Below are 13,291 nucleotides of genomic sequence, written 5' to 3'. Positions count from 1 at the left end.
ATACGTCACCAAAAGAGTCCCAAATTTAACTCCAGGCAAGCGAGAATCGAAAACTATCGAGAGGAACCGACAACAGTTGTTATCGTTCCCAGCGACAGAGAAAATCTGACAAGCTTACGGGAGTGGTTCGTACATCCGCCACCCAGCGGCGGGTAGTAGACCACCTGACCTACCTGTCGCGTGTGCCTGCGAGATTTGAAATTCTGTCGGGAACGTCGGAGACTATAGCTAAGTATATATCTGTCAGGGAAAGTTCATGGTAAACATCAAATACTATGTAGAAGCAAAAAATTCTAATCTGTGAAATGGAGGGAACTAAAAGAGAACGTTACATACCTGTTGAAACTGAGCCAAGACACCTGCTTGATACTGCAATATATGTGACACAACACTTTCTTGTAGCTGATTTAATTGAGCAACAACCGCTTCAGGTGGAGAAGTTGACGTGGAAGCTGAGGATTCAAATGGCAGCGTCGATGCACGGGGTTGTGGCTCTTCAATGTCCTCCTCCTCTTCTTCTTCGTCCTCCTCCTCCTCTTTCACTTCTTCCTTTATTTCCTTCCTTGTTATTTTTAAATTCAAGACACCGTTACTTTCAAGATGAGCAGAAAAAGAATTAATATCATCATCAGTCTGTGTGGTAGCCGCACAATTCTCTGTCTGAGTTACAGCAGTAATTTTTTCCTTTGGAAAACTGCTATCATCATTTTCTTTCGTAGTACTTTCATCTTCATTATGAGGAATTTCTGTATTGGTTTCTTCATCAATGACAGGAGGCACCTCTTCTGTTTGAGTGTCAACAGCATTGTTCTCTACCTGGCTACACACTTCCTTCACCACCTCTTCTTCTGTTCTGACGATGGCAGTATCTTCTTCAGTCTGTGTCTCAACAGCATCGGCTTCAGTTTTGATTTCCTCCTCTTCATCATCTCTTTCACTCATTTCTTTATGTTTCTGAAGTCTTTCTCTACTTTTTCTCTTTTTGGGCCTCCCACGGGGCCTTCTTTTTGGGTAAGTCTTGTTCATTTTTGAATCTTTATGTTTATGCTTTCATTTTGATATAAAAAGTTTGGAGGAAGTCTCTGAAAAAAAATATATAAAACATTATTCAATTCTTAGGGATGAATGTGTGAAGCCCAACTTTACAAAAACTTCAAAATATTCTCATCTTCCTAAATGACAACAGACAACCCTTTCCTCACCAAGTTAGTTAATCACATCAAAAACAAGGGTAAAACCACATCATCTCTAGGTTTCATTAGTAAATAATAATGTTTTTCATCTATGAATCTGCATTCCAAACAAGTACGTATATCAGGAACTAACTACACATATGTCCAACACTAAGAATAAGAACAGCTTTAATATGTAATTTTTAAAATTATTTGAAATTTTTACTATATTCTTTAAACAAAAATCTTGTAAAAATTATCCCAATCTAATTTGACTACTTCCAGTTGAAAAAATTCCTTGATAATCATATGATACAAATAATACTGCTTCTGGTTAAAACAATTATCAAAAACTAAACCAACTTTATACTAAAGAACTATCACCTGACATCACCCAAACAGGAGTACTAGTGTCCAATCCAAATTTCAAGGACACTGGCAATCTCTTCATCCAGGATCCAGTTTTGAGAGCTGAGAAGTGTTCAAGCCATCCTTTTGATTAAAAAAAAAAATTATATTTTTACTGTAATCATGCTTTTTGGAAAGATTGTGCTTGTTTAGCTTTTGTTACTGTTTATAGATGCCTTCCAGGCTAATTACATTTTTCCTTTGCTAACACATCCCATTTTAAGTACTGTACGTGTACACCTTTGTACGCATAGCAGCAAGCTTAAAATGTTACCTTTTACTTTCAGGACTTCATTCACTGATACTAATATACTGGAATTATATTTTGACATTTTTATAGTTTATGTTTGCTGGAATGATTAGAATTGCTATGTAGCTTATTTTTCCTTCAACTTGAATTGGTGTACTGCAATTGACAAAGGTTCTTGGCTCAGCACTAGTTGAAGTTACCGTTAACTTTCTGCTCTCTAAACATAATTCATTTTGTTATCTACCACTACTATCATTACCAAATGAGCCCTTAATTCTCCTGAACTGTATTCACTGCATTTTGCCTCGGCGTTGCTGTATGGGAGCCCCTGCTCAGAAGTGCCAGTACTTCATGACTAGCAGAAATGCCTGCACTTACTCTTCAGTGTAAGCACTGGCTGAAATTGTTTTAAAGATTGTATTTACAGAAGACAGTAACAATATTATAAGATTTCAGGAAAAAGGGTTTACTTCCTTCTCATCAAAGAGCTCTTCATTGTTACCTATGAGTTCAGAAGTCTGATCAGTGACAAAATTTTGGAGTTTAGTAGGTTTTGAGCAAATTAATTTACTCAGGCCTCAAGACAGTAGCATTTTCATGAATTACTTGATGACCTTCTGCAGGATATGACAAATTTTTAATTTGTATTTTTCATTGCTAACAAACCTGAGGTAAAAAATAAATTTTATATATACAGTATATATAATATCATATATTATATCTATATATATATATTTAATGTAATATATATATAGATATATAATATATATATATATATCTAATATATAAATAAAGGTTTTTGCCATGAAGGAAAAAATGAAAAAGCAAGATAGCTGAGTACTTTCAGTCCTGTTCAAACCCTTTACTAAGTTTGCCTTAGTTAAAGGGTTCTGAACAGGACCGAAAGTACTCGGCTATCTTGCTTTTTCATTTTTTCCTTCGTGGCAAAAACCTTTATTTATACATAGCATCACGTTTTATATCCTTCGTGACCAAGTTATTCCTATATATATATATATATATATATATATATATATATATATATATATATATATATATATATATGCAAGGAATCTGTGGCATCTGATATGTAGCTGGGGAGGAAGCAGGTCAGAGACCAAGCTTGAACCCAGGATAAGACATAAGAGAGGTGGCTAGAAGTGGGCAGTCAATGTTAAGACCTCAGGTTTGTTAGCTATGAAAAATACAAGTTAATTACAAATTTGTAACAGGTTCATAATGGAACAAACCTTCGATCTTAACATTAGGATCGACTCGCACTTGGAGGGAAGTGTGAGAATCCTGAACAGACTGGAGGTTCAGCAAATCTGATCATTCTTCTTAGATAGGAAGATTCTAAGGAAGAGGACCTAAGCCTCTGAGAAGTTAGATATGTGGATATCTAACACTCAGTCCACTCGGTTTAAATACAGTGTACCATGTCCAGATTCACTGCGTATATGGAAGTCAGAGAGAGTTATATCTGTTCAAGCAACAAACCATGTCAAACATATGAAATATGTTTGTCACCTCTTCACTCCCCTTGCTGAAAAGAGTAGAAGCAACTGAAAAGCAGATTTCTATGTTGTATGGAACATAAAAAAATGCTGTAACAGTATGACTGCAACCCTCACCTGCATCAAGCCGGTTCCAATGTATGATGTGTCTATACTTCAAGCAGCCCTTAGGAACTGAAAAAAAGGAGAAAGGTGGAAGAAAAGAGACCAACCATCTCACTCATTCTCTCTTCCACACCATCATCTTAAGCTAGATACGAAACGTCCTGTCAGGGGCACTGGAGGATCTACACAACTTCTTGAGCAGCCACCACCAGACCCAAGGAAAAATGTGTCCAAGGACCTGTGGGCAATATCCTTCAGGTAGAAGGAAGTGAAAGTGGTCTGATAAAGCCAGGAACCAGCATTAAAAGTCCTATGAGCAGAAAGTTCTTCTTGGCAATGAGTAGGCAGCTTCCCCAATCACCTTAAGTAGCCAATCGAAATTGTATTCTTGGGACACCTCCTTCTTTGCTTGGCTCGTGTTAACAAAAAGTCTCACACCTAGGTCTTAGGTGACGTGTCCTTTTCAGATGATAATGCAGTGCTCTGAAGGTCATTGTTAGCAAACTCCCTAAGGGAAGGAAGGGAAAATGAGGCAAATTTGTCATCGTGATCCGAGGGATTTTGGGTCTTAGTCCCAAATTCTGGGACAAATTTGAAGGATATTGCCCCCAACCCCTGGTGTGTTTATTTCAGAATCCAAACCAAGGAGCTCTCCAACTCTTTTAGAGGAACCAAAGGCCAGAAGGAAAACCGTTTTTAAACTCAGTTCCTGTATATTGATTGACACGGGCTCGAATAGAGCTCGAGTGAGACTACTCAGCATGTGGGAGGTTTGAGTTCCAACAAGACTGCTCAAAGCTCTTAAACAACATAGAAAATTCCCAGGATGAAGTGATGGCCTAATCCTAAGGTAGCCCTACAGCCCTTGACAACAGAAACAGAAAGATGAAGTGATGGCCTAATCCTAAGGTAGCCCTACAGCCCTTGACAACAGAAACAGAAAGATGAAGTGATGGCCTAATCCTAAGGTAGCCCTACAGCCCTTGACAACAGAAACAGAAAGAAGTTTCTTTGTTCTGAGAAAGATCATGCAGATCACTATCTGCTGAACAGAAGCTTCCAGTGGAGAAAAACCCCATCAATGACACTGATCAGATGGCCCATTGCCCTTGTACACGGCTGACGAAGATCTCCTCAGGTAGCCGGACATCTGAGTCACTGCTCTGTGAGAAAGATCTCTCACTCAAAGTGAGATACTGGACAGTCCAAGACGTGAAGAGATAAGAACCCTACTGATTGGTGGTACCTCCCCACATGAGGTTGGCAGAGAAGGTTGTGCTAAGGGGGAATCTTTCTCAGCAATGTTGAGAGAAGAGATAGAAGATCTAGGAATCACTCTACTTAGGGCCACCAAAGAAGCTACTACGGTTATCCTGAGATTCTTGGAACCCATTGGTCTGTTCAATACATAATGGATGAGGCAGAACGGAAGGAAGAAGGCGTAAACTTCCAGGTTGTCCACCACCACAGCAAACAGATCTGGGGCCACTGACCAGTAGACCTCTAGCTTTCTATTGAACTGTGTAGCGAGGAGGTCTAACATGGGTCTTCCTAAGTAGATAGAGATGATAGGATAACCCAAGGGGATGTTCTGTGATAAGATGTTCTATGCCAATGGAATGTGCATCGCCAACACAGGAGACTTCCAATGAGGAGATCCCCTATGATGACATATAAAGTTCAGTATGCTACTCAATAGAGGAGATATCCTATGATATTTTAAGCCCAAACCTCACAGTGCTGCTTCACATCAATATAAAAGTTTAAGTTTTTTTTTCTAATGGTTGCAAACATACAAGTGAAGAGGTTCTGTTGGTCCTCTTGCACACCACTGCAACAATGTTAAACCCTCTGTGCACCAAACAGAATAATGTACCTCTCTGTTCTGATATACCTTTGAAGCTTTGGTCGTGAAGACCTCACACGACATACCTTAGCATTCAGAAACTTTCTATGAATAATCCTGTGTTGTGTTGGAGGCCCACCTCTTGTTTTTAGTGTTATGCTTGGCATGGAAGTGTGCCACTGACTTGGGGTGGTGGTAAAATCATTGATGGAAAAACACAGCAGGAATTCCTCTTTTAACAATGAAAAAAAATCACAGAACTAGTGTAGAAGATGATCAATATTAAGGGAGAGATTATTCGTCCTGTATGAATGTGATGTAAACAATATCAGCTGCCTCTTGAGTGAACATGCTAGCACAAACAACACAGGTGGCTTCTTCCAAATTCTTTTCTTAACATTCTAATTTCACATCTTGCATAGTGGGACTGTTAATTCTTCATTCTCCATCTAATTACAACTTCATAATTTCTCATGGTTAAGTATTCACATCTTCAGAGCTTTTCATTTCTTACAATCTAGTTGAAAAATGGCTGCCCTTATGCTAAACATATGTTGTCATTTGTAACATTATCACAAACCTAAGCAGCCAAAATATTTGAAAATCATGAAACAAATTCAAAAGCTCCATAACTCCTGAACTCATAAATGAAGGACTGTAACTTTGATGAAAAATCAGTGGGCTTGTAAAAATTAAAGAATCCATGGGCTTGTAACAATTTCAAGAATGTACATAAGGCAAAGTCAAGCACACTATTTTTCCCTTACAATATATGTATAATGAAATATTTTTTGCAAAAAGAGGTTAAGGGGCGCATGGTTCAAGTAATTTCTCACAGAAGCTCCTTACTTTGGTCATAACCAAACAACCTCCTTCAGCTAAAATTTATGCTACCATAAGCAATAAACTAAGTGAATTAGATCTTAAATGAGTCCTGTGGAATCCTCTTTCCAGTTACAGAGCCCACTATCCTAATTTATGTTAGGTTAGGATGTCTCCAAGTATTTCAAAGTACCTATGACTTGGTCCTCATGCTTAGGTTTTGCCGAGATAAAACCCAGTACCATTGGTTACAATGCTTTCTTGTCACTCTGGGATGGCAAAGTACACCCTAGCATTACAAATCCCAGTGGCGTAAGTTAGATAGAAAATCCCAGTGGCGTAAGTTAGGATCTATCCCTGTAATTGATCTTGCTACATCTTTAGGCATTACCTACTACAGGTATATTATGTGGGTTTATTGATTAACCAAGTGAACAAACTATAAGTCTTACTGATTAAATTTTAATTTATTAATTTTTAACCAATCCCCAATTAAAAATTCATATATTAAGGACATGCTACTGGCCTTGCGGACACTCCTTAGAATCTAACATACATAAATACCTAAGTGCCAAAACCTGCTATTCATCTAAATGAGACCTAGTAGGTAATAGATACTGATGAATATAACAAGAAGATATCTGTGATCCCCAAAACCCCCCTCCCCTAGCTCACAGGAAAGGTTAGGTCTCATGCCACTGAAAATCTAGGCTAAACTAACTAGGATATGTAAAATGCAAAATCCCTCCGTTAGAATTATTAAAGATCAAGGTTATTAAAAAGATACTTCATAATCATACAGATAAATAAATGAGAACCCTTTGCAGGCTGGTAAACAAGACCATTAGGTAAGAGGTCTGATCTTAGGCCTACTTCAACCTAACAAAAACCATTCTCGTTCTTCTAGTGATGTCAAAAATGACGAGATCTAGTTGCATATGCTAACAATCTTATCACAAAACACTAACAGGCTAGTTAACTCAGGTTAACGATTTGTGTTGATATACCTAACCTACGCCTAGTTCTGTATCACATACCATAGGCGATTGAGATTTCACCTATTTCAGTCCTGTTTCTTAATAAAACTGGTTATTTGCTTACCCAATGCAAACATCCCAGAACAGTCATTTGACCCACAAGCGAATAACAAACCTAACCTTCCCAATGTGCAAAGCTTGCAGGTAATACCACTAAAACACATTACATTGTCCTTGTAGATGAAGTTTAACATAAAGAAAGCCTACAGAGTAAAACTGTAATAGACCTAGGCTATAGCCTTTTTGATGCCATCCTAATCTTGACCGGCCTTCAATATCAAGAACCATTAACCTATAGCCAATAGTAGACCAGTACAGAAGTCATCATTATCTTGTCATATACAAATAGAAGTCAACCCTACATATTTACATTAACCCAACTAGGCCTCAGATTCTCAACTCAAAATTGATTTATCCCAGAAAAATGGAGTCAAATAAATATGCATACCTACTAGGTACGACCTAGCTAGCCTATCTGTACCCCTGCTAAGCTAGCGTACAGGATACACGACCCCTTCAAGTGCACATGAATGACACATGCCAACTCCCACCGGAGATGATATAGGCGTTATATAAATGAAGGAAGGCCGTACCAACATTTTGCCATGGGATTAACCCTAATGGTCATCTTACGTCAGCCATTGAATTGGCAATCACGTCGTCGGGTCTGGTTCACAACCCTTGACATTTCCTCCACTGTGCCGTACAGTACTTCTCCTCTCCCGTTTCTTCAATGTTTATCCGTTTCTCTCCGTCGGAAGCTTACTTCCACGAGCCCAGTGGACACCCTAAAACTTTATTCATTGCGGAATCGTGTGATCACGGAAGGCAGGAATGTGCGCGATGCAAAACAGATTAATACGAGTACATTCCTGATCATTATGGCCAGGTGAGAACCACCACCACCATCACACCTGGGGGCCCAGCACAGCCTTTTATCTCTTCTTCGACCAAATGTAAACAAACCGCCCAGATCTCATCACGTGAATCATTTTCACAATGTTTCGGACACTCCGAGGGCACACACTCACCTCAAAATCATGGATAGTCCATCACAAAGGTGTAAATGAGCAAATTGTCCCCAAACGATGGGTATCAAGGACACCGCCACTTGAACAAGGTAGTGGAACTGAGTCGTCAAGTCCACAATTACGCCGAACGACTGTGTTCGTTCGTTTGTTCGCACAAACACGTTCCCCATGTCAATTTTAGGTACAATGCTCAAACGCCGTTACAGTGAATTGACGGCGTTTCGTCGGTATTGAGCTCATTGTTTCCTCACGTATAAATGACATATTCGATGATGATCAAGACCTATAAATAAATTAGGTGTATAATGCATGTATTGAAACACAGCGTGTCGTTAACCACCCTTACCATCGGCGGCGCACGCGGATTGGCCATAACAACTCCCGTTCGAGTGTGCGCACTCCGACTTTAACTAGTTGCTTCGGCGCAAACCTGCTCCCCCATTCTACCACTCATGCCAACGACAATGGGGGTTGCAATGGCCCTACAAGATTGTTGGAGATCAATAGAGCAAGACTGCAATATACACCTCTTGCATCCGGTAAACGATATAGACAAGGGCTTACGCCTTTTATAACCCCTCTTTAAGGTCCTACTAACTTGTTCACCTTTATTACCAACTCTGTACAACTCAGTCGCACCCCTATACCGACAGCGTTGCTGTGATTGAATAGCAGTTACATGTCTCTTAAATGCCGTCCGTCTCAAAAGACGGCCATTACGTATGCTGATGGTAAGGGTGCTTAGGTCGTGACGTGGTTGGCAGTTATGAATAGACTTGGCCGTTCCCTAGGGTAACAAACAGTCAGCGCAACTTCCTAATAAGATCTCCCTTAACCAGCAGGAAAAGATCCGAGGAAGCAGCAGCTTCACATGAGATGTTTCTGTACTATTAGCTTCGGTATTTACAGGCAACGCCAAAATCGAACGCAAGTCAGTTTGGTGTATTGAATGAGATGACCTTGCACATTCTAAGGTTTCTTTTTTAGATCGACTGACTCCAGGGTCTGTGTTTGAGTGTGTGTGAGGCATCGTGTGCAGTGAATGGTAGTTCATTGCATCGGATTTTGAGCGATTTTTGCCGGGCGGGAAAGGGAGGTATGAGAGAGGTATGTGGTGATGGATCAACTTCGGATTGGTAGAAGAGAGTGAGACGGAGAACATCCTCACACAATTATTCATGATTCTTTCTCTCTTTTGCGCTTCTCCCGTTGGTCGCTCGTTCATCCTTTGTCATGGAACGCAAGTAAATCAATAGCACTCCTACTTTTAATCTCGCGCTGTCAATGTCATACCGGTGTCGTGTTACCAAAGCCTTAAAATTTAGCTGCTCCACTGATAATTACTTGGCACGTCATTTCGTTTCTTCCATTTAGAATTACTGCTGACAGTTTGTTCTAATCCAATACAAAGATGATTCGCTCATGGTTATTGTATTATTACCATCACAAGTTGACAACGTGACTTAATTAAGAATATGAAGAATGTTTCATTCAAAACCTCATATGTATAAAATGAATATGTGTAAAATGACAAATGTTGAAAACGAGATTTCAAGCAATTTTTTTATAAACGCTGCTGGCTATATTAGGCATTACGTATTGAAATGTGATCCAAATTTAGAGGTCTGACTCATAAGAATCACGATAAGGAAGGTGGAGCTGTAGTTTGTTGTGGCAAATAATGAAAAGGTGAGGTCACACAGTAGAAAAGAAATGCGCTGCTGAAGAGAAGATTAAATGTATATACGCTGCAGCAGATCTGCGATGAATTATAGAACGATGTATTGTTATTCGTTCGTCATTCTACGGTTAAAAACTTTGATAAATTACACGAGATTTCAAGAGTCTCGCGTGAATCATGTGGTGAATAGAGATGCTGCAAAGAGGATTTTGAGATCGAATTAAAAGCAGAATAGCCATGGATATTGATCATGATTGGTTGCAAATAAAAAGTTATCTTGCACATATTTACTGGACGGAAATGTAATGAAGATAGGGCTGTACAAGCCTCAACATCCGAGATGCTGTAATTAAGGTATTCAATGATGTAAAATAGTTTGTTAAGTAGGACCTTTGGAAGAGTGCCCGAAGATTGTTTCTCAGAAACGTAAAGAGCAGAAACAAGATTAATTAGTGATGCTTACAGAATAAACTAGCCTGACTTCGCGGGACCTAGAATCAACAAGAATATAACCAATCCATTAGCCAGTGAACTTCCATGTATTGCAAAACGACTAAGCCACATTTCGCAAAACAGTTCGCAGATAATTTAATATACTTTTTGTACGCTTTCATAAAAAAAGAATGTTTAAAAAAAATCTCGTCGTACTGTCTACCGTCGTTCTTTCTATGAGCGAAAGAATGTGAAGTTTTGAAACTGCAATCGATCAGGAACGAGCATTTCAACACAAGCTCGAATGTGTCTGAGGATGGCATTTAAATTGCACAGTTATTGCAAACGCACCAAACTATATCTGCGGCTTATAGAGAAGCAGGTGGACGGCAACGATTATGTTCGGAATCGTGTGGGTAAAAACTTTATGCCCACAAAATTACTATGAATACATCAGATGAAGTCGGATTATTTTCCGCGTCATTAGAATGACGTAAAAGAAATAAGCCACGGGATAATGGAAAGGAATTGACACGTGTAAAAGAACCTTTTAATCAATGACATAATCATCCAGTGGCCGACACCCTCCCCACTTTTGCCTTGAGAAGAAACCCTTGATCAATAACTGAGGCAATCGCGCCCGTTTCTTTCCAGTCGTCCCGAAATCCGACGGAGGAGGAATTCAGAACCCCACACGAACCACACTGTCTTAGAAGAAGCCGTTTGTTTACCAGAGAGATCTGTCTGATGTCAGATGCTTCCACGTTTCGAATTCCATCCTGCGCCGTTCGATGTAGTAGTTGAATCCTAAATGCAGCGATGCCTGCACTGACTTTATAAGCTCCAGATTGCTTTTGCTTTCGGGACGTAAGCATTAGCCTAGACTAAAACGCCTCCATAGATGAAGTATATAATTGGAGAAAACGGCGATGACTTCCCTCTCAAGTCAATGGTGAAAGTTGAGTGGATTGTGGACAAAGAAATTGCCTGCCAAATGCAGGTGGGCTGCAGCTCATCTCTTGATTGTAAAAAATTCATGTCTTAATGATCAACAGTGAATGTGCTGGGTTTTACTGATTGTATTCATAATTCCTTGGTGTTACGGTAGTTCTCTCTGCCATTTATAAAAAGGCGAATGAAACCAAGGGTACAATCATATTATTATTATTATTATTATTATTATTATTATTATTATTATTGTTATTATTATTATTATTATTTTTATTGTTGTTATTATTATTATTATTGTTGTTATTATTATTATTATTATTATTATTATTATTATTATTATTATTATTATTAACTAAATCTGTATTTTACTAGCTGTCGGGACAACATTTTTGAAGAATTACAATAATCATATTGCTTATATATTTCAAAGAAATTCTCTCTCTCTCTCTCTCTCAATGGATGTACACATTCACCCTCACTACAAATAAAAAATACCTGGACAAAGCTAATTATGCATGTATTTCCCCAGAGGACCTTCAATTCTATTCAAAGGAAATCATATGAAACATAGACTATAAATCGCTTTCAGATTCTCAAGTTACGTCGCAACTTTTGATTAGTAAGCAGTTTAACCTCGCTTGTTACCGAAAAGTAATTTGTAAACGGAATATTTATTTAACTAAACGCTTACAATTCTATGCTTCTTACATATATACACATTGTGCCTAAAGTTTCGTCCCCTAAAAGTGGTTCATTCTCTAAAATGTCGACAAATCACTGCTTAGGTCTGAAGGTCAGTGAAGTATACTTTTCCAATTGCACGATGAAACAGAGACAATAAATCCAGATTGTGGGTTTAGGAGCTGCTCTGTGAGCAAGAGCCCGTAAATTGTGGCTAACTCACCTATTCCTTCATGAGTTCTCATTTTGATCTCTATTCTAACTTCCTTCCACAATGGACAGAATTCATACATTCTGAGCGACTAATTATGTGAGCGCGCGGGCGCGCTATGTGCGAGTGTTCATGCACGCGGGAATCAACTTCTTAAATAATAAAAAAAAAACTATATAATTTTAAGGCTGTATCAATGTCAATTTTACGGTTGACAATGTAAGAATTAACTTTTTAAAAAATCCCTCTTATTTCACCGAATACGCTGTAGGAATGCTAATACTTTCACATTCGATACACTGTCGCTGTTGATCATTATTTTAATCTCCCTCTTCTTCCTCCCCTTCCTTGAAATTCGACTGGGCAGCTACTCACGCTTCCATTACTCATGTATGTGCATAAATGTGTTTGTCCACAGTAGCCTACAGCACCTCTACCGGACTCCAACTCCATTTCGGCTTTGAGGGACCATGCAAAGCCTTTCATTGCGCATTTTTAAATTCAAATCACTGTGTAACGAGTAAATGTCAACATCTATAAAGTTAGAAAAATAGATTGCGTTTTTAGAGTCCGTCTGAGGACAGTGTCGGATTTAAGGCTGGGGGGGGGGGGGGGGGGCACCTGGTCAGGTGGCAGCCTTCTCCCACCATAGATAGATAAATTTTGATAATGTGCACCCACTGCACACAAGTAAATGAAAATAAAATTATAAAAAAAAATTTTTCTTTTCCAGTGCATGTATTTAATGCTTATATTTGCCAAAGAAAATTTACCTGCTACTTCTTTGTAAGCTACAGGTGTTGGAAACAATGTAACAACCTTCAGAATTATAATCTCTCTCTCTCTCTCTCTCTATCACACACACACACACGCATTGATAGAAACAACTTGTTGTTAAACAGCCAACACGGTTTCAGACAAAACAGATCCTTGGCGTTATTATTACCAAGGACTTAAAATCCACAAAACAGTGCATAAAAGTTGAAAATAAGGCACAGAAACTAGCGGGATAAATAAAGATGTAGTTCAAATACAGAAATAAGGAAACGGTGCTGCAGCTCTACACATCAATAGCTAGACCACATCTTGAACATGCAGTACAGTTTTGGTCACCAACACTAAGAAAGGACAGAAAGAGATTAGAAGG

General features: G+C 38.8%; 1 protein-coding gene across 5 annotated transcripts in view; it reads right to left on the bottom strand.

The window, feature by feature from the left end:
• LOC135210161 (uncharacterized) overlaps positions 1 to 8,543 on the bottom strand; it is a 112,351-nt gene extending 103,808 nt beyond the window's left edge. The window contains exons 1-3 of one of the 5 annotated variants that reach the window (XM_064242986.1): positions 8,189 to 8,543; positions 1,557 to 1,664; positions 337 to 1,082 (exon numbers count right to left, since the gene is read on the bottom strand). In XM_064242986.1, coding sequence (XP_064099056.1) covers positions 337 to 1,026 — 690 coding nt within the window. In that variant the 5' untranslated portion in view covers positions 1,027 to 1,082; positions 1,557 to 1,664; positions 8,189 to 8,543. Of the gene's footprint in view, positions 1 to 336; positions 1,083 to 1,556; positions 1,665 to 7,750; positions 8,135 to 8,188 lie in introns of those variants that run through there. The other 4 variants (XM_064242987.1, XM_064242985.1, XM_064242989.1 and 1 more) reach the window with 4 other exon arrangements.
• Between the last annotated feature and the right edge of the window lie 4,748 nt (positions 8,544 to 13,291).

This window comes from Macrobrachium nipponense, chromosome 39 (assembly GCF_015104395.2).
Source record: "Macrobrachium nipponense isolate FS-2020 chromosome 39, ASM1510439v2, whole genome shotgun sequence".
Lineage (NCBI taxonomy): Eukaryota > Metazoa > Arthropoda > Malacostraca > Decapoda > Palaemonidae > Macrobrachium > Macrobrachium nipponense.
Note: the sequence above shows the minus strand (reverse complement) of the source record. Positions and strands in the feature narration are given on the sequence as shown.